At 45.4% G+C, this 21,653-nt stretch overlaps 2 protein-coding genes across 5 annotated transcripts; both read right to left on the bottom strand.

The window, feature by feature from the left end:
* Nucleotides 1–86: 86 nt before the first annotated feature.
* Nucleotides 87–20,740, bottom strand: LOC128305010 (neurexin-4). 4 transcript variants are annotated; one of them, XM_053042280.1, is made up of 9 exons: nt 20,130–20,740; nt 14,823–14,942; nt 7,044–7,240; nt 5,087–5,228; nt 4,651–5,021; nt 4,060–4,580; nt 2,114–3,663; nt 1,374–2,033; nt 87–1,300 (listed from the first exon to the last, which is right to left on the bottom strand). In XM_053042280.1, exons 1-9 carry the CDS (start codon nt 20,206–20,208, stop codon nt 1,110–1,112), a joined length of 3,831 nt encoding a protein of 1,276 aa, XP_052898240.1. In that variant the 5' UTR covers nt 20,209–20,740; the 3' UTR covers nt 87–1,109. The 4 variants fall into 4 exon arrangements, with proteins under 4 accessions (XP_052898240.1, XP_052898239.1, XP_052898242.1 ...); XM_053042279.1 differs by lacking the exon at nt 7,044–7,240 and adding an exon at nt 5,829–6,025; XM_053042282.1 differs by lacking the exons at nt 7,044–7,240; nt 20,130–20,740 and having other exon boundaries at nt 14,823–14,913.
* LOC128305019 (L-aminoadipate-semialdehyde dehydrogenase-phosphopantetheinyl transferase) lies at nt 9,646–14,934 on the bottom strand. The gene is made up of 2 exons (XM_053042294.1): nt 14,823–14,934; nt 9,646–10,899 (listed from the first exon to the last, which is right to left on the bottom strand). Exon 2 carries the CDS (start codon nt 10,720–10,722, stop codon nt 9,829–9,831), a length of 894 nt encoding a protein of 297 aa, XP_052898254.1. The 5' UTR covers nt 10,723–10,899; nt 14,823–14,934; the 3' UTR covers nt 9,646–9,828.
* Nucleotides 20,741–21,653: the final 913 nt, after the last annotated feature.

Raw genomic sequence — 21,653 nt, 5'->3', positions numbered from 1 at the left:
ACTTGAACCAGGCAGGGGTTTTCGGAAACGTTTTTAATATTTTTTTTTATTAAAAAAATCGAAATCTATGAAATTTTGCAGGGGTTTTCGGACATGTTTTTAATATTTTTTTCATTAAAAAATTCAAAAACTATGCTTTTTTGCAGGGGTTTTCAGTAGCATTTGGATAATTGGTTGGAAAATTTTCAAAATCAATACAATTTCTTTCAGCAATGCATTTTCTTCCTCATGCACGTGTTTCGTTTTCTTTTATTTTTAAACCTCTTTCATTCTTCTTTCTTGATTGGTTCGTCTTCAACTAACTGATACGCATTCAGTTAGCTGAATTGCTGTTGCACAGAAACGTTCACGATCGTTCTGTCATTCTGTGTACATGTGTGTGTCGTCGTTCGTGTTCACTTTTCGAGCAAAAAAAACGTACAAAAATAAAGTACTAAGGGACGGATTAAATGAAAGGAAATGTTTAAAGAAAACAAAACAGCCGGTACTCTTCCCCCGGGGAAGAAGGAGAAATCGATCTTCTCGATTGGTTGGTGAGATTCTTTTCGCAGGCCACGGGCTCCATCTTCTTTCTCCTGTTTCCTACCCTACGGTTTGGTCGAGCACCTTTCTATTTCGAATTGTTCCTTGTGAAAAAGTCTACAAACTAAAACCTTAACTTTTACGCAAAATAAAACAATTAAAGAAATCCTATCATCCCGCTTATCATTCCGCAACTCCTTTCGCGACTGCTGTTTCCTTGCCTGTTTCATTACCGCTTCGTTTCGAAGTACCTTAATGGACGGGTCTCTGTTTGAGTCAAATTATAAAACGAACTTCCTTAACTTAATACGCATCGTAAACAAAGTGAACAAACGCCGCGCGATTAGCGAAATGCAACCGTAGTACAACATTCGAACACGGAATGGCCTTCTGTATGTTTTCATTATGTTTTCGGTTTTCTTCACTCCAAAACTCTTCTCTTCTGTCTCCCTTACCCCCTCTTGTACGATCTTTTTGTTTGTGGAAGGGGGGCTGGTAATGATGTCGATCCTACCGCGATTTTAACAGTATTTACAGCGGGGCGAACTAACGCTTCAAGGAAATTCCGGTCCGGACGTGGAGTGTGTCTAGATGAAGAATTCCTTTCGCTTCGTAACTTGATGGCCCGTGGTCGACTGCACGACCGCTTCGTCTGGATCGAGTGCCGCCTCGGCTCCCTTGTCCTCCTGGGTCAGATATTCGCCCTTGTGTCGATTCATGTATCGACCGATCAGTATCGCCATCAGTATAATCAGCAGCAAAATAATGGCCAACACACCTAGAAAAGATATGCAGGATATTATGGGTAAAGGAAATTGCTCGTATTTTGATTCACTGTTTCCTACACGTACTTCCAAGAATGGCCGTATCGGGTCCATACGCATCACGCAGCTTATCCTCATCGATCAGAGGCGGTGGTCGGGTTTCGATCTCGAGCGGGGGATGCGTCACTGGCTCCACACCACAAAAATCTTCCGTCAGCGGTGTACCGAGCGATCGGACGTTCGGGGGCGGATTCTCCTGGAACAGGAACTTCAGCGGATAGATATCGTCGAACTCGACGCGCGAAATACATCCCACAAAGCCGTCCTTCATCGATTCGTTCTTCCCGATGTACATGTACTCTACGTTGTTAAACTGTGCGTCCGCCGAACCCTTGATGTCGAAGTTATACTCCTGCGGTTCGTAATTGTCCACCGACAGCACTACGGTAGAACCTTGATTCTTGCGCGAAAAGCGCACATCGTGGTACTGGCCCAGGCCGAAATGTTTCACCGGATAGATCAACTCCTGTCGCTCGAACCCAAAGTCAAACACCACCTTCAGATGGCCCGAGTTGGACACCATGAGCGTGAGATACTCTTGCGTGATGTTGGAGAACAGACCCAGCAGGAAGCCCTTCGGATTAGTGGTGGTGAATCCCACACGGATGTGCTCGGATAGGGTCGATCGAAAGGCACCTTGGAAATCGTACTTAATCATCGACGATGATCGCATATTAACACCGATTTCTGCAAACCGAAAGGGAAAAGGACATTAATAATCAATGTACTTGATTGTGATTAACGCTGAAGGACGTAATGACACTTACCATCGGCACAGATCGGTCCCTTGAACGAACTCCAGCGGCAATCGCACGAGAATCCATCGTAACGCTCGGTACACGTTCCATTATTGAGACACGGGTTCGATTCACACCTTCCGACACATCCAGGAGATACACCGTACAGTCCACGTTCGGCGTACGATCGTAGATCCACAGGATCGCCGTTCAACAGCAACGCTCTGATACAACCGACATAACCATCACGATAATCTAGCCTTGCGCCGATTGTTAGCGTGGAATTGAGATGCAGTGCACGCACCGGACCCGGAGGTTCTCGCACTTCCGCTTTGGTCGAACCATCCACCACGAGCCGTGCCTCCTTTCGGTTGCGTTCCACGCTCACCGAATGCCACCGATCGTCATTCAGCTTATTGCTCATCTCCACGTACACCTTCTGCGTGCCCGTACCGGCCTGATACTCAAACAACAGCTTCGTGCCGGCCACAATATCCAACCGGATAAAGTCGGTCGGTCCGCGGGCATGCAGCATTACCGCATTTTCGATCGTTGTCTTAAACTCGAAGTAAATATCGCCCGAATGGCCCATATCGAACGGTGGCAGATCGATTGTAGCATCCGCAATACGGAATGTCACCTCGTTATTGAACAAACTGTCGCCCGCGCAACGCAGCGGTCCTAGCGTGTACCGTCCGAGCTTCTCATCGACCGGTGTACCCGTGTCGCCGAAGCGCAATCCTCGCACGGGCAAATATTCCTTCTCACGGATATCTCCCCCATCTTCCTGCCAGTCGAGGCTGTTCGAGTCGCAGTTGCACCACTTGGTGGGATCGATGCAGTTACCCACCACTCCGCACTGACACTTGCGCGATCCGGGCAATCCTCCGGCCCAATAATCCATCGGTTGGTTGTGTCGCGATACCCACCACGCGTATGGTCGGAAGTTATCAGGCTCGGATGGAGAGTTAAACAGACGCGAGGAGCGACACGCGTACGTCAGCGTCTGCCAGCACTCCGACGAACGGTTCAGCAGTGCTTCGATTTGCGGCAGCTCCGCCTCATATATGATGTTCTGCTCGAATGAACCAGGTTCCGCGAACCCATCCACACGCGTCGTATGCTCCGAGCTGTGACTTAGCATCGTCACTACCCGACCGTCCGAGTAGAACTCACACGTCACCGGGAAAGGAGCGAGCGGACCACTGCCGTCTACATCGATCTCGATACGCTGCCGCTGTTTCACGTCGTGCACGTTCTTGTACGCCTGGCAAGAAAGGGCATTCATCGGAGTGTGGCAAACGGCTCCGGCATAACCCGTTCCCGCACAGTCGCACGTAAATTCCATCGATGTCTGCTTACAGATGCCGTTGTGTTTGCACGGGTTCGGATTACACCGATCAACCATATGGCAGGCATCGAACAAAATCTCTCCCTTGCAGCAGTACTCTTCATCCTTCCAGTCGGTCGGGATGCGGTAATTACCATCGATTGCAAACGATCGCATACAGCCAACGAATCCGTCCTTGGTCTTTCCACCTCCGATGTAGTACAGCGTTCCCGTCGTTATGTCGATCAATCTGTTGCGGAGTAGGATTCAAAGCACACGGATTTACATTATTACAACGTTCTAAAACAGTGACACTTTACAAAAATGCAGCCCGCCGTATATGCTCAGGATTCTCGCCCTTCTGTGGCTTATACGGTATCAGTTCACGCGTGAAAGCATCAACAAAAACCTCAACTCTTTCAAAACATGCTGTTACCTGGAACTGTCCGTACTATTTGATTCATTTTCGCCATACGACAACCTAAACAGGATAATAATGTGCGTTTCTTATTGACCAAACTTTACTTTAACGCTAAACTGTTATAATCATCAGACACTAAACGATGGCTTGACTGCACTTGCTAATCACGTTGCTCCAACCTTCCACAAGCTGGTTTGAACTGAATAACGTTATCTGAATACTCACTTTGTTGTTTCCATCGGTCGATCATCGATGCTCAGCACAAGACTATTCTTCTTGATCGTCAGCATCATATGGTGCCAGTTGCCATCGTTAAACTGTTCCTCATAGTTGTCCAGTATCGTGCCCGGATTATGCTCGTAGTTGTCCTCCTTTAGGCGTACCTTCACCTTACCATCCTCGAGGAACACCTGCACGGAACCTTGCAGGAAGTCATGGTGCAGCATTAGACCCTTCTCCTCGTACGTCCGGAAGGCGAAGCTAACGTTAAACTGCTTCGAACTGTAGTAACCCTTCAGTTTGGCGTGGGAACCACGCGTCAGAAACGTGACCGGGTTGATCGGTGGTTCGGGGCAGTTGTAAGTAACGTGCGTCATCTTGTAGCGCAAATGTTCACCATCGTAGAACGCATCTTTCATCTCGCGGATGAAATTCGTTGCATTGAAATGCAGATTCTCAATGCAGCCGGTAAAGTTGTGCTGAATCACAAGTCCTTCCTGAAGATTGGGCACACCACCGATATAAAACTAAAAAATACAAAAAAGAGAGTGTGTAACGATGTCTCACTGAGAAGAGGATGCGGAGCTCAGAGCTTACCTCACGGTTCAGATTAAGCTTGTCGAACTCGCCCTTAATGCGCCGCTGCACGATCACACGATCGACACTGAAGATGATATCACGACGATTGCGGGATATTACCACATCGTGCCAGATGTTATCGTCCAGCAGACTGCCCACCGATAGTGAAGTCATAATCTTCGCACCCAAATCCACATTCAACACCATGCGGTTGTCCTTTATCTGGAGCGCGAAGTAATCGCCCTGGGTACCGCGCGAATACAGCAGCACACCATTCGGATGGGCAGTTTTGAACCGGAACCGTATCGATTCGCGTGTTGCCGCTATTGGATCTCGCAGCAGATCGTATCGCACGAGGCCTGTTCCGTTGAAGTAAATGCTTTCCGATTCTAAAACGAAAAAAGTGCGATTGGAGTTAGTACGGAGAATATCTTCGAGGATTTTTAGCACTTACCATAACGGCAACCGTACAGTTCCGCACGCAGGGAAATTCGGTTTTGCCAGCGTGTCGGATTGACACGGACCCACTGTGCGATGATGGGTACCTCGAACGAGTTCATACGGACGGAATCACCGTCTCGATTACCCTTAAATAGCTGGATCGGGGAGAAAAGAATCGTATTAATAGACTATTCCTCTTTCGCAATATTTGGGCAACTTTGGGGAGAAACGAAGAACATTGAACGGCGATTTATCGATAAAGAAATAGACAGTGATGCCTAAACATTGGGGGATTGCAAAAGGTATCTTATAAAGCTTTTACGATACGATGATTACATCCATGTTAATGTTAATGCATTCAGCTAATGTTAGTGACTTCTCATGCTAAGAGAGTTAAAGGATTTGTCGATTATTCTACCAAACTCCTATTTCCACTGTTAGTTACAGTACGGAACGGTCCTACTCGTGGGCTTCAGAGTTAAATTCTACAGCAATTTGCCAAGACGCTACCGTTACTTTACATCCGGCGTCACAGTTTAGTTTAGTTTATTTTGGTCCTCTAGGAAAGGATGAGACATAACTGAATTTCTCAACAGCACATCCTCTAGCTCAGTTTGGCACGACAGAAACACGGAAATACACACGACAAAAAATGGTACACAACATGGCTGGTCGATTAATGCTTCCGGATTGATGCTGCTTGTACCGGCCTGCTCTCTCTCTCTGTTGGTGAGTTCTTCTCCCATGTACTTTACCTGTTCCTCTCCAGTACTGTCGGTGACGGATTTCCACAGTTCACCATCGTCCGAGTATTGGACGATATACTCCGTGACGCACTCGCTCGTTGTCGCACGGCCAGCCGTTGCGATCTTACGAACCATCTTCCGCTCACCCATATCGATGGTCAGAAAGTGGAAGTACGTGTTCTCGATCGGTGTCCATGCCGATCGGCCTGGTTGGTTGTCCAGAAAGGTGGTGGTAATCGGAGAATTAGTAGTCGATGCAACAACAACAACAAAAAGGCCCCGGCAATGGAATTGCGTTTGTGGTTAGAGTGCGTGTGTGTGTGTGTGTGCGTGTATGTTGGAAGTGTGGGTAGGCAGATACCACACACATCAGATATGCCAACCCAGCACAAAATGGGGAGGTAGAGGGTAGGTGTTAGTTGTGGCGCGCAATAGTTTGATCCAGTTGCAAGTGTTGATGTTCGATGAGAAGTGAGGTCCCGCAGCGTCCATTTGCATTCCAGTGTTATATGTCGATGCACCGTAAAACCCCCGATCATCCGATCATTGCCACATCATTCCCATTCGCACAAACAAACGCAGCAGGGTAAGAAATGTAAGAGAAAAATGTTGTCCGATTAGTTAATAGAGTTTTCGTAATGAATCTAGTTGTTAAAATATATCAATCATCTGAAAGTAAGAATGCAAGTTAGGATTAAAATTCGTAAATCATCCATCACACCGTTAAGCACAATAAAAAACTTCAACAACACTGTAAACAGCTATCACCAAACAGCGAACCCAACACCAGTAAAATAGAAGTAGAAAAGCAGAATAGAGCAAAGAAAGCAAAGCGGTTAACGTGGGAAGAATGAGTGTTTTGTCCGATTGATAACCCAACAAAAGGGGCCGGATATGAGTAGCGGAAAGTGTTTTATGCCTAAGAATGGGTTAGAATGTCTACGCAAATTCAAGATCTCAGCGACACACTAGACAGACACCACCACGCGCAAGGCATGCCTACAAACAAGAACGTCCCAATTTGCCCATTAAACCGTGCCGATTGGCGTAAGCTACGCATTAGGTGGGGGGGGATTAGATGGTTCCACACTGGGGACACGTCACTGTGGGATGCATTCACTCTCTGCCTTTCCCATCTCGCTAGAAAGCACAACTCATGGAGATCGCGCACATGTTCTTCGCCCAATATTGCACGGTTTGGGACGCTTGGTCGGCTGGTGTTACCTTGGTGTTGCCACCTGGCTCCCGGTAGTCGATGTAGTCGAGCCCGTTGAAACCATAGCTGATGCTGTACTCGGTTAGGTACTCGTTGCTGTGCGGTCGGCCCTGCGTTTCGATGCGGGTTATGTTGCGTACGTCACCCAGATCAATAATGAACTGCTGGTCGAAGTCGGACTGCTGGGCGGTCCAGGAGTAGCCACCTTTAAAGTTTGTCATGTACAGTGGAGCAAATAGGGGATTTTAGTACGGGACACGACACAGTAACACAAACGGCGAAGATATGGATGGAATGAAAGAGAGATGGTGGGCATGCGGTAAGCAACGATCGAATGAAAAAGTCATGGAATTAGGAACGAAATTTAGCGGATTAACTTTTACGGACACTGCAAAACTACAGAATACTTTCTCACTTTCTCACGCTAAACAGGCAAACTCCTGACGTTGGATTTTATCCAAAACTACAAGCGCCCATAGAAACCGACACGACAGACTTGCGGTCGTCAACAGTATTGAATTTCGTTCCCCTGCTTTTTTTAGGATTTATTTATTTCTACAACCGCAACTCCCTTCACAATTTTCGTCGGCACGGTGTAAAGAATACGGCACGACCTTTAAGGGTGGAGCACTCGCTAGGATCTTTCTTTCTTTTATGATTCAATAACAATAAACCATCCGTAATAAAGCAACGCACTCGTCTGCTATGTCTGAGGCAGCCAGAAGCAACCACTTCCCTAGAAGCCGATCGTCCATGGAAAGCTGTCCAACCCCTTTGAAGGACCCTCGGTACTGGCGACATGCGACAGCTCACCTTTACGTACACTATTATTCGAAAGGGCCCTTAGACATTTCCCAATCGCAAAGCGAGAAGCAAAAGAGGTGTAACAAAGTTCAGTTCATTTTAAACAGAAAAAAATCCTCCAAGAACCCTCCTGAAAAGCTGATCACGTATCGATATCTGAAAGAGGTAGTAAAAGGGGTTCCGCACGGTGTAAATTGAAACATAAGAGCGCTCAACCGTTACAGGAACTAATCGAGGCAAAACTCGGAAGCAAATATAATTTGTGGCGTTTGTGGCGTCAACAACGTTTGGAAACAATTTTCCACCAAGCAAGGGGGGTGAACTGGGAAAACACGAATAATAATGCACCCAGCTTAAGGTTCTTTGGGGGATGTTTACGGTGATGAAAAGATCACTATAAAAGTGCACCTAGAGAACGAGCTTAAATTTATGAACCGCAATAAACGATTCGCACCGGGAATCCCTTTTTCGCTCCCTCACCTCTTCGTCTAGAAAATGTTTCTAATAAAATACTCTCTTAGGGAACGATTTTCACTGTTTTCCAATTTAAAACCGTTTGCCCGAGTTGAAATATAAATTGTGGCCGGTCCTTGTCACGCCTCATCGAATAAACGCCCGGGAGTTCGATTACGGCTGTAAGAGACGTACTTAAAAGGACACTCCAAACTGGGTGTATATCACAAGCTTGATTGGAAACAGCTGCGCCAACATACACACACACGGCGGGAATAATCAATAGGCGCCATCAGACTGAAGATGTCGCTTCGGATGGTATCCCAGCACCAACGGGTGGGCACACTGCCAGATGGTCAATGCTTTAATTTCCGCTATTCCTAGCATATGTAAGGCCTACCTGCGGTGATCAATACGAATGCGGCAAAATGTTTATTCGTCCAATGTTGGACGATGAGTCTAAAACTTCAACTACATACATCTCCGCCCGCATGACGTTAAACAGTAATGTAAGGCACCACACCACTGCAGGCCATACGCGATCGTTCTCACCTGATAAGAACAACCAAATACTCCCGCGTCATGCGTTCTATCCCCATTCAAATGCACATCAGCGGCTCATTTCCCAGGCTGGAAAAGCTTGCCAACGTGCTATGATGCGAGGTGGAGAAGATAGTGATCTCGCACACCTGCCACAGCAAGTAACGAATAGTTGCGGAACCGGTGCAAACCTGATGCAAATATTGTGCGCGCTTCACAGAACGATTTGTTTTATATGAAACTAGTAAACCACCACAATGACAGCCAATTGCGTGACGTATCGAATTAACTTTTGCCTACAGCGGCATGAGTGTTTAGCAAACATTTAGACGGTTCCCCTTTCTCCATCGGATGGCTCTTCGTGTTGGAAGAGTTGAAGCGTAACCACCAAACAGACAGCACAGACGTCGACAGCATGTCATAAAGCTACCTTCGCCACATGATTGAGTTTGGTTGTCATGCGAAAGGTACGCGATTCCATTATGGATCCAACAGAGTCCAAGGCACCAAAACAAAGGAAAAAAGGACCTCGGAATTCCTTACTTTAGACACAAAGATAAAGCACCACCAATGTCCCCGGGGGTGTAGCTGATATCTCGAGGTTGCGATCCAATGCGACGTAGACTTTTTCGTGGCTTACGTTTCCATCCTCGCGTGATGTTACTGTCAGAGACTGGTACAATTTATTGCCAGAATTCCTTTTCCGCCAAACACTTTTTCCTTTCTCACATTCGTTTTACATTTTTCTATTTACTGTAGCTCGAGCAATGGACGATTTCTTTCTGGGTCATGCTTGTTGTCAAGGCGGGAAAGTTCGTTTACCTTCTTATAGGCTAAACTCTTGTATTTTACCATAAAAAATCAATTTCCCTCTGTAATGGCCTCACGAATGTTAAATTTTGTGCTTACACGTATATTTATCGACTAAATACCTTTCATACCCCGCTACCCATCACCACATGCGAAATTAGCGCATAAAATCTGAACCATTTTGCTCTACTTTGACTTCTTATACTCCTTGCTTATAATACCCTCGCAATAATTCTCATCAATTGCCAGCAGCGGTCTGTGACCCTCCACTAGCGCTTTAAAATCGATTAGCTCGAAACAGTTGCCACACAGATCTTGATCCGTGGGAACATTTTCCAATGACACCGCCACACAATGATCCCGATCGATCAGTGACTCCTCGAAGCGCCAATTACTCATCGGTTCCGAGTTTACGCGCAGTGTCGTATCGCATACGACCCGATCCCGTGCCAGTACCTCCGTCTGTATCCGGAAGCTAATTTTCCTCAGATCGACCGTAATGCCCACACCTACATTCTTCACGTAGCTCTCCTTCAGGCACCAGTTACGCATGAACGCTTCCAGCTGTGCATTATTATCTGGACGCCCGCGTATGTACCGCCACTCGTCATCGGAGAAGTTGCGCGTCATCAGGCGGAAAAACTCGTCCAACGGTTTGCCTCCACCGTACTCGATCTTCATAACATCAACACCAATCTTGGGAGTAGGCTTGGTGGTGGAGGCACATGTAACGTTCGACGTAACACTCGTCGCCATTCCGGCCAGCACAGCGTACCGACCCTGATGTGATACGTTGAAATCCACCGCCACGCCTTCGTTTTTTAAGAACGGTTTGCCTTTCGAATCGCGCTCGAACTTGATCTCGTCATACGCCAGATCCGTGGCCAATTGGACGAACCGGCGCATCATCAAACGTCCGATGAGGGATGCATTGAAATCGTCACGAAACACGAACCGCTGCAAAGTGTTCTTTTCCTCGGGCTGTATGCAGGACGTCGCTAGCAGCAGGTCTGCCAAACTAGGTCGCCATCCAGCGAGGTCAAATGCCCAGCGAACGTGACCCCCATTCCGTAGCGACATGCTGCTGCTTGCGGTGAAGAATGGAAGACACACCGTGTAACGCTTCACTAACTCGCTCACAAACAGCCAGAGATTCTCGGATGCACAAGTATTCAGATTCTTACACACAGCCTCCGGATGTGCAGCATCGTTTGCATCTCCGGCTCTGCACTTTTTTATCTGTTTACAGCACAATTTCTAACAACAAAACTCAATCAGTACCGTGTTGTTTTTGTTTATTTTTCTACCTTTCGTTTCGTTAAGCGTCGAGCACGCTTGACGTTTGCCTTCGTTCAACGTTTATGACAGCGATTTCGCCCCGTTTCGCTCAATTTCGCTCGGAACCGTTTCGGTTTGTTTCCATTTTAAAAAATACATTGAATAAATGTAATACAAAAATTTAAAGTGTGTAACAGATTTTAAACTAATTAAAATCGAAATAAAAACGCTCTTGTTACAAATACGGAGCAGGATATCGTTACCATAGTTGTAGTTATAGTTAGTTAGTTATACAGAGTGCGTTTCAAACACTATGAACAATAAATCCTTACTGCCAGCAGATTTTAAAAAGGGAGCTCACACGTGATTCGGCATATTTTACCGTTATTCGTGTGCGTGTTTTTTCACACCCCTCGTTGATAATAATTGCGGCTCATTTAACACTCGTGGTCAAACCATAAAAGTGTGTACATGCGTAGAGACACATATAGGGGTAGCAACAGCATGGTGGAGGGAAATGAAAAAAAGGAAAACCTCCAAACATTATCACCCCTTGACCCCTATTTACAGTTGCTACAGTTTTTCGAAGCGCTCAGGTCCCACAATGGTTGAGGTTAAATTAAAGTAACATCTTAAAGCCACGCCAAGCCTGACCTGACCTTAATCTGATGAGAAGATTTAAGGATAGCAGCACGACGATCGGGGCTTGTTTTCATACAAGCGTTAAACTGCCGCATATTATTACCGGGCGGGAGGATGTCTTTTGTTAATTAATTCACCTACACAAGCTAAGCTTCTCCACCTCCTGGTGTAGGGCATGGCGTAGAAATAGATACACTTGACTGGGGCCCGCAATCAGAGTATAATGATGGCACGCAGCATAACGTCTAGCAGGGCTGTGACTTTCATCCGTCCGTAAGCGATGTATCAGTTTCATCCAACCTCAAACACCACGACCATTCAGCCGTAAAAATGACATTCCAGAAAGGAGAAGGAGGAAGGACATGTTTACGCGGCATACGACTAAACGCAACACCATCCTTCGGTTCGGGAGTACACAGCGTCATTCGCGGAAAACGAGTTCTTCGACGCTACAATGAAAAAAAAGGAACTTTTCCGTCAATTATGACTCATTGCTTGTATCATATTTAAGTCAAATTTACATAATAACCCGCGTCTCGCACGCTCAGCAGACGTTCTTCGCCTTGGAAAAACACCGAACCTCACACATCCTACGAGGTTTGCTGTTTGTTCGGTGGAAAATTGTGCTAATTTAAGGATGAAACCACACCCGACCTACGCGATGGAGACAATGTTTTATCAATTGTAACACGCGCTCCACACACTAACCCACTTTACTCGGGGATTAGTAGTAAAATTCGGTCGTATCCAAAGGTTTCCTTTTGGGTAAACACATAGCAGCGGTAAACGACCCGAAGCAGGTTAGAAGCAAAGGCACGACTAATGTTACATCCGACCCGAGCAAATGGGTGCATTTTCGTGCGATGGTGGTTCTATTTTTGTTTGCCGGTTTGTCACACAAACCCTGAGAACTTCATTCCGCGGGACTTGGTTGCTTATCGAGCGGTGAGTTGGACATATTTGTCATAAAATTGTCATCTCATTTTCTGAGCGATCCAATTCTTCGTATGCCAATACAAAATCTGCTACAATTAGGAGTTCTCCCTACATTAAATCTCCTTCTGTTCATAGTAAAAGTATAACAAACACGTACTTCACTTTATGGGTACATTCAAACATACATAGCTAACGATCAAGATCTAGAGAGATTTCTCTTCCTCTTTTCTAAAAAAAATCATGAATCTTCAAAGATATACACTCGGCCGGATATAGGATAAACTTGCGTACAGATTGAACCCACTTAAGATACAATTTCATATCTAGGATGGATCTCTCAATCTCACCCTAACAAAGTAGATACGCTTTCCTTCCTCCCTACCAAACATCACGCTGATGGCAATTAGATGATCTAATCAAGATCTGTTGAATGAAACGTTTCCAACATCAACTCGTCTTGCCGTCCAGTCCAGAGTTGGCACAAAAAAAACCAGGGCCTCATTAGCATATGGACGTAAAAATTTGGAACGTACGTAGCACGGTAACCACGTCTCTTTTCAACGGAACCGACATCTCGACATGTCTCTTCTCCCTGCACTTTCTGCAGTTACCTATTCGCACCGGTTGGAACACATTGCTCCCTGTCGATGGTGAACTCAACGTATGTGTGTGCCTTATTCCCTGTCCTTCAATGTTCATATTGCAAAGCAGTGGCGCGATGATGAAGCACGGTGACACATCCAATCATTGACGTAGCGTGCCACGCCACGTACGGATCCCTCACGGCACCCCAACGCTTTGTCGCCATTGTGTCCGGATAATTGCAACGCCGGAAAGTGCGCAAAGGGATACAACACCAACAGCATGTCTGGTGGTCATTCCAGCGGAACTAAAAAGCAGATCAAAAACAGAGTGCGCTGCTGCCACTGTTCATGATGTGGGTGATAATGAACTGTCTCTGGTTGTGCAATTGCATTTGAACCAAACACCCCCAAAGAGCACCCCGTTGCAACCGGTGGGTGCGTCCAGCTGTGCGACGACGCTAGTTGCAGTTTTCAACTATAAGAACTGGAGAAAAATACACCACAGGAAAACCATATGGTAGGTTTGAAATGCACCACTTTAGTTTCACGGGGAGGTTGCGTTACAAAATTAAATAACTGCCACAAGATGGGAAGATGATACGTGTAATGGTTGCACTAATTCTTCTGATCACTGCTTCCCCCATCTCCCAGGCAAAGTTTTATGTATTTGCCAACAAATTTACACCCCCCAAAAGACGAGGGAACCATATGGAACGGCACGGATGCGACCAGCAAAGTTGTGCGCGCTTCAATCCGTTTAATGCCGCGACCGAGAAGAGCGATGAAATGGTAATAAAAAGTAATTTGCCGGAAAGAGGAGGTCGTGTTTTACGCAATGAGCGACCGATGGATGAAAACGGCATTTAATTCATTTTCCGAGGGTTTAAAAATAAAATGCGATAAGATTCAAAACTCACTGACTGCCAAGGACGGCCTCCTCCGCCAGCAATGCATAAGAGGGGGCAGCTTATTTTTATTCTTCCTCTGCCCGTGTTTAATGCACGTCACATAAATATTTCCAAACAAAAACACAACACACCGGAAGAAGATAGTAGAGCAAATGGGAAATGGGAGCCAGAACAGTGGCAAATTTTACAAGAAACACACGGAAAATGCAAATAAAAATGTAACACACACAAACACACACACAAAAACATACACACATGTACACATTTGGGAAAATGTAAACTAGGAAATTGGAATAAGATGGAGGGAGTGGGAGGGTTGGGTGGGGAAGGAAAATCGAGATATAACTTCACAAAAGCAAACAACACATAAATCATACGAATATGCAATACACTGCACGGAACTGGGGATGTGTAGAAGATGCCCTCGTATACAAGACATAAACAAGGCGTAAATAGTTCCAATTCCCCCGATTCTAATTTCCTGATATTCATCGGAGGACATCGACAGTGAGAAACTGCCAAGACATCGAGTTTATCACTTCTATTTCATGAAGATGGTGGGAATACGTGCGAATTAAACTAAGTGAACGATGGCGAAGTGAAAGACCCTGGAATTTCGGCAGGAGATGAAAACCCTCCGAAGTGGACTGGAACAAGGGCATGATTTTAAACAATTTTTCACAGAGCAGTGATGATGGATACCGCATCGAATGATGGACAACAACCAGAATGCCGCTTTGATCGATCATATCTGCCGAGCGGTCAGGCATGTCCGAAGATGATCCAGACATTTTTGAACTAATCACCACCTGCACCATCTTCGTCTACTTACCGTTTAATCGAGCATTTTCCGGCCCCCGTTCACGCAGCTGGGAAGTGGCCGAAAGGACGGCGTGCTCCAGTAAAGGTTCATTGCAGTCATACTCGGAATAGGACTCTTTCTGATAATACTCTGTAATGAAGAAATGGACGAATATTTAGACAAAAGAAACGAATCTGAAGCATGCTCTGCAAGAATCTGCTGCCAAGAATCTAGAATTGATGGTGCCACCAAGCGATTGTGAGGTGGACCAATATTGCGGCTATGTAATGTTTATTGTGTTCCCGAAAAATATTGCGTTGTTCCAAAATAGAAAAATTAATAAAACCAATCAAACAAGCTTGCCATTGAGATGGCAATGAGTTCCGAAATAATGTTAAAGTCAAACGAAACAAGACATGACACCACTATCCTCCATACACCGACTTCAAATTTCTATCCATCCAACGGAGATGGAGGTTCAACCATAAGCGACCATACGACTTTCTAGTTGATTCTTTCGGCTAATGTAGTGAACCCGCATTTTCGCTCACTCCACAGCCACCATATCACTTTAGCCTAAACAAATGCATTAACCTTCGTTCGAGCTAATGGACAAACAATAACTTCTAAAAGCCACCTTCTACCCCGGTTGATGCTCAGCTTCCTGTGCCATAATGCGATTTCAGACATCCTTTTAATCGGTTCCGTACTTCCAGCAATGTAGCTTTGTGCTGGTTTAGTGTGATTGGATCGTCGAAAAGATCGATCAACTGCGGATGATAACAAACGACGGAAAAGAAGCCGTTTTGAGCATCGCTCGAACTCATCCGCTCGTCATTCGATTCGTTGTAATTAAAAACAGATTTTCCACCAGATCAACGAGCACGTACTGACGGCGGGAAATTCAATCATCCCTTCCGGCACGATCGTAATCGTAAAGTGAGTTTATTAAACTGCGAGAATTGAAGCGCCAGTAGTAGCAGTGCACATCCTTGGGAGTTGTGGACGGGTCGCTCGGAATAGACACGCACGAGGGATGATAGTTCCTCTGGCCGTATTAGGGGAAAATTGGGGGTTAATAAATTTTACGCTATTGTTTTTCTCCCTTTTCCAAGTGGGTTTTGATGGCTTATCGGTAAAAACTAGCTTACTCCAAGGAAGAAGCGACGAAAAGGAGGAGATAATGTTCAGCATTGCGCTTCGGGGTGTTATCTCGTTTGATGTTGTTGTTTTTTGTTTTGTTCTAAGACAAAGGAAAATCAATCCCTTTGGATGGATCGATTGAAGCCTTGTAAAAACAAAATGCAACCCATTTCGTAGAATAATAGAGAAAATAAAGCATTCACCATATTCCCTGCCCCGAGTTAAGCGTTCTAGGATCGTGTGTTGCTCTAACGGAGCTATAGTACTTGGTCGTCCTTTGTGAGACAATGTGCGAATTGGGCTTTGCTTCTTACAGCTAAAATACCAAACCCCCAGTAGTGAAAGAGAAAAACCCCTCGTTCGAATTTTGACCCTTATATTTTTACCCTCTGCTCTGCGGGAAATATCACACATAAATCACAATACTGCTCTCATCATGGGGTGGACTGGATGCTACCCCACGAAAGCCGTCGGTCACCGGTTATTACGCTGTGTAACTGAAGAACCTTTATACATAGGTGTCGATGCAACCGGGGGCATTGGCAAGAATATGTCCACAGCAAATTCAATCCCATCTGGGGTGGCGTTTTTGCGAGTACTCGTAATGCCCGAGGGCTACTTTTAGTGGCCACAGAAGCGCAAACAGCACGAAAGCGACCGTTACCTTATTTTGGTGCAGCAAAAAAGGGGTTGTCGTAGGGGAATAGCAATAAAAAATGGCCCCTAAATACCAACAACTGCATCGGAAAGAATGTGTAATGAGAGAGAAATGGCCCTCTTGAAGTGGTTTTATTGTCATAGAGGTGATCGTTTTCTTCCAGTCATTTTAAAAGTACTGCAGAAAACCTGAACACACAAGCGCCGTAGCATTTTGAAACTGATCCAATGATTTCCCAAAGAGCATATTTTCATTCTTGGCACGATTCTCGACAATTGTCTTCACTTCACGGTACGATATTACGATTGCAATGAATATTAAATTCTTAGCATATTCTTACATCCGAAAACCATGACCAGACACAACGCAAGTCTGGTTTTTGAGACATTTAGCAACAAATCAAACAGATCAAACTAGGGCACAGCCTTGCGTTGGGTACAAATTCCATGCAGTATCGCCAATGCTGGTCCCTTGCCATCCTCAACTAATGGTGCAACAAAGGGGTTGAACGAGTTCCGATCCCCGCATAAAGTACAACGTTTGCTTTAGAAAAACAAGCAGCCGGAACCAACTAAGCCTGTGCAGAATAAACGAATGTCCCGGGACTGTTTACACATGCACAATGCACTGCAAGGGGAATTCAATCCCTTCCGCGCTTTGGCAGGAGAAATATTGGCCATCGATTTAGGTTAACGGCTTATGTGATACGGCTGTTTGTGAGGTGACAAATTGATTGGAATCTTAATTCTTAAAGCATTTGTTGGCTGACAGGATCTACGACAAATGTGATCATATTCCTTGCCATCCCCTCTGCAGATAAGTTTGTGGGAGAGAAAGGCTTGAATGGTACTTTAAAAAATAAAATCCTAGGGCTATCCTCAGGCACTCAGGCATCCTTAGACTGATTAGGCATTTAACTTGATTGCCAATGTTTTTTCTATTGTTTCGACGAATTGAAAAAAAAACATTCTCAGAGCTTGGTAGGACATTCTTCATTTTCTTCTTGGCGAAATGGATTACCATTTCTGACTTACAAGAGTTATTACTTACATGCTACAGGAGAACGGCCCGGATGGGGATTTGTGTCGGTCCTGTCGTGTGGGACCAAATACTTCTCTTCTCCAGCATTACTAGTGAAACTATCCCCTAACTAACTGCTAGTGAAACTAACCTTTTGGTACCAATTTGGTAAATAATAATTGATTGCTCTCCAAGAAACTGCTGAACTGTCCTGTAGTTGACTAAAGGAGAGAGAATTAGACACACCTATTTGATTATCCTTACAAACCCTGATAACAAAATGCACTTATTGTAAAATTTTGCCACTAACGTGGAAAGCTCATCGCCGTTTCTTATAAAACCAACTTGCCAGATCACTGACGCATCAAATAAATCTTTATTGACAGTTTGGCAAATCGTTACATGATGATTAATCCTCCGTTGGCCAACGACAAACAGCTGTTCCATTTCTCACCAGCCACCGGATCTAGCAAAACCCATCGAAACCTCGATGATGCTATCCTTCTCGATCTGCGCAAGCTGCGGAGAGGTGATTAATATGCGGTCTCATTTGTAAGAACAAACGCTAAACATCATGTTTTTCCGTCAATGCGGATTTCGCGGAATATTTTTTCATTTGCCTCTACGGACGCGTGCCAAACATCGATTTTGGACAGCCTTGTCGTCTTCTTGGCAAGACAACAAGAAAAAAACCTCCGACCTACAACTGCACAAACGTACTTTAGTAAGCAAGCGTGACTATCAGCGGACGTCGCCATGCAGCCTGATACAACGCCGGATCCGACTTTAGAATCCGATAAGGTAATAAAAACAAAACCTCAAACATCGCAAGGGACACGTGCGGGAGATTAATTCCCGTGTGACAGTCCGCACTAACCTCCTGAAGTTGCTTTTTTTTACAAAATATTGTGCCATTTATGTAGCGGCACACGATGAAAGATATTATTGATTTTCCACGTACCGGCAAAATAGGAAAAACTCATCCCGGCGCGAAGGGTGAGAGAATTTTCCCATTTTGCTCTTTTCACCGGAAGACCGGGTGCCGGCCGGATTCTGTTGCCGGTATATTTGTTCTGCTTGTTCCCCCATTTCCGTGGCGTGGAACATGCGCCATTCGAAGTACAGAGCATGAGATGGTGCAACACATAAATGAATGAAGATAGGACCATCACAGCGGCCCTTAGTGCGCAGCATCCGAATCCGAAAGTTTTGACAGCAACCAGACGCCTCTTCCGGGATTCGGGTGAATATTCGAGCTGGCAGTTTAGGGCAAGGTGGGTAACAGGCGCATGAGTCGAGATCACAAACACGTGCTCTGCTTACGAGACCGTGCGTCTGGACGGGGAGTGTTTGATTTAACATCACTCACATCGAATGAGTCAGATGGGTAGATCACAGTACCGGGGGACATGAATGGTGGCCCTGCAGACACTGACAAGTGGCTTTGTCATTTAAAAACAATTAAGAACGCACCGTTCTTGGGTGCGTGTCTGCCTACGTCTGCTACCTTCTGCTACACAAGAAATCATTACGGAACTGGCAACTGAGCTCTTTCTTACCGCCAAGGCGACAACATGTTCAACTCTTTAGACACCACTGCCTCAAAGGGAAACGCAAACATACCCCAAACACACGGGAGACAACATTTGCTATTTTAAGCTTTTCCATTGCAGAGTTGTTTTGTTGTGACCATACCAATTCCCAACCTCGTCCGAACAGCATTCTCATTCGAACACTTGTTTGTACTTTAGATCATTCACAATTAACCAGCATTGTTCCACAAGATATGCCAATGGGATGCTCCCACAATTGAATTAACCTGTTGTCACAGTGTTGCAGACGCCGAGAGATACACGCCCATAAAAGACTCACGACGACTACTACGATCTATGGTCGCGGTACACACGTAACAACACAACCACCGTCGACGCATTCCGTTGACAGTTTGTGAGTCATCCAGCCATTCTCGGTGGATTCATGCGCGCAACTTAAACAATACGCACACCTTGCGCTTGCAGTTTGGTGGAATATGCGTTGCGATAAGATAGGAGAAAGAGCGATAGAAGCGGGAATACGTCCCGAAACTGGTGGTGTCCCGTGGTGGTGCATTATTTACAAACATTACGCGCATTCTAAATCAGATTCCCATCGGATCAAACATATCTAGTTGGCACAGGTTGTAAATAGGGTGCCCATTGGTAAGTACGATGGTGTATTGGTGTGGTCGCGCGCGAGACGACCGTTATTTTGTTGGCGCTCACCTCACGCATACACGCACCACCACGGGCGAAGACACCTCGCATGCCGCAGAGTTCTTTAAAGGCGCAACAGAGTAACTTGAAAGGTAGGTTGGGTGCGGATGGGGCAGAGGAGACATAAAGAAATAGACGCAGTGTTCTGCCAGGTGCGTGGATGTGTGGATAGTGCCTCCACCAACACCACTACATTCGCACCTCACGGACCAACTCCCTAACTTGGTGCTGTGGGCTAGTACAAACAAGCTTGTATTGCCTTACCTGCGGAAGTTATGCTGACAGTGACGAACAGTATGCAGACGATTAGACCAAGCGGCAAGCCGCCCAATGATTTTGTCATGTTTAGCTCGATGCTTCACGTTTCGGGTTTCTTTCTACACCGCAGTCACACACCGAGACATTAGGAATGTGTTAAATGCCACGCGCTGCAGTGCAACAATCGAATTTCTCGGCTTCTTCCTCACTTCGCACAGGAGAAACTACGAACATTCACACACACGCACAACGAATAGCGTTCCCGCTTTGTACGAAAAGCAGCTAGGGAAAACAGTATTTTGCAAGGAAAACCGGGAAATGATACACGCTGGAAAATGCAAGTTAAAACAACCGTACACTCACACACTCACATCCGTACGCACTGCCGAAACGAGTATACAGAGAAAACAACAGTTAGCAATGTTGCACAATGAGGTGAATCACACACACGCACCGACGCAAAACCCCTTTTCTTTGCTAAACACGACACGATTGTAGTTTATTCCTTTGTCCCGTCGTTAATTGTGCACTCCTTCACAAACGAACAAACTTTGCTTCGGGGAAAACGCCACAAAACTGCAGCACGCTAACGCGAGACCTCGTAGTACGCACATCCGCACGCCTCGACGAGTGAGCAAGGAATGATGAAGTTGTGTTGTGCTCACTGCACGCATCCCTTGATTTGGGACGGTGAAGTGACGCTTCTGTTTGACAGGACATTCTATACACGTAAAAAAGGATCTCATTTTTAAAAACAATATTTTAAACAGTCTCCGCTTACGTGGAGATTGCAAAGTTAAATTATTATTTTTATTCAACGGGAAAACATCTAAAATTATTACTGGTGGATATCTCACTGTGCATTACACTGTTGAAGGTTTATCGCTACTTAACGAAACTTTTCGTTAAGTTCATCATTGGACATTGAATCGAACAATTGTATGAAAAGTTAACGTGAAATATTTCATTGCTTGAAAAGAAAGTTCCAGCGTTTTGCAGAAATAAATGAACAATAGCAGCATCCGTATCGAATTTCAGATCCTATTTCAATGTTTCTGTCTTGCTTAACTTCCGATTGTAAATTGTATTAGGTTATCATATTATATCAGCGGCGGATCAAACGGTAGGCGGAGTAGGCGGTCGCCTAGGGCCTAGCCGTGTTGGGGGCCCCAAACAATTTGTGCCGTTTGTGCGAGTTTTGGAAATTTAGCAGCAGAGTTAATTTATAGCACAAAATCTAATTAAAAAGGAAACAATTTGATCGAAAATATCCTTGGATTTATGTATTCTTGGTTATATAAAACATTTGTTTCTATTTGACTAGCTATATCGGCCCGGTTACACGGCTACGCAAGAGAAGTATGCAGTGTACTCAAACTCCTTCTTCTTTATCGGCACGACATCCTCAGGATATTGAAGTCTACCATTTCTGGCTTTTTTTAGACGATTTTATGAGATACCAAACGAGCCAAACATCGTCACGCTGAACATGCCAATATAGTCCCCAAAAACCCTGCAATAATGGCCAAC

The sequence above is a fragment of the Anopheles moucheti genome, chromosome 3, assembly GCF_943734755.1.
Source record: "Anopheles moucheti chromosome 3, idAnoMoucSN_F20_07, whole genome shotgun sequence".
NCBI lineage: Eukaryota > Metazoa > Arthropoda > Insecta > Diptera > Culicidae > Anopheles > Anopheles moucheti.
The sequence above is the reverse complement of the archived record's forward strand: the minus strand, read 5'-3'. Positions and strand labels throughout refer to the sequence as shown.

Coding starts and splice junctions, on each gene's coding strand:
- LOC128305019 (XM_053042294.1), bottom strand. CDS start 10,722: ATGTCGCTACGGAATGGGGGTCACGTTCGCTGGGCATTTGACCTCGCT.
- LOC128305010 (XM_053042280.1), bottom strand. CDS start 20,208: ATGACAAAATCATTGGGCGGCTTGCCGCTTGGTCTAATCGTCTGCATA. Junction 7,241..14,822: donor GGAAAATGCTCGATTAAACG/GTAAGTAGACGA, acceptor CAAACTTTAAAG/GTGGCTACTCCTGGACCGCC. Junction 5,022..5,086: donor ACTGTACGGTTGCCGTTATG/GTAAGTGCTAAA, acceptor TTTTCGTTTTAG/AATCGGAAAGCATTTACTTC.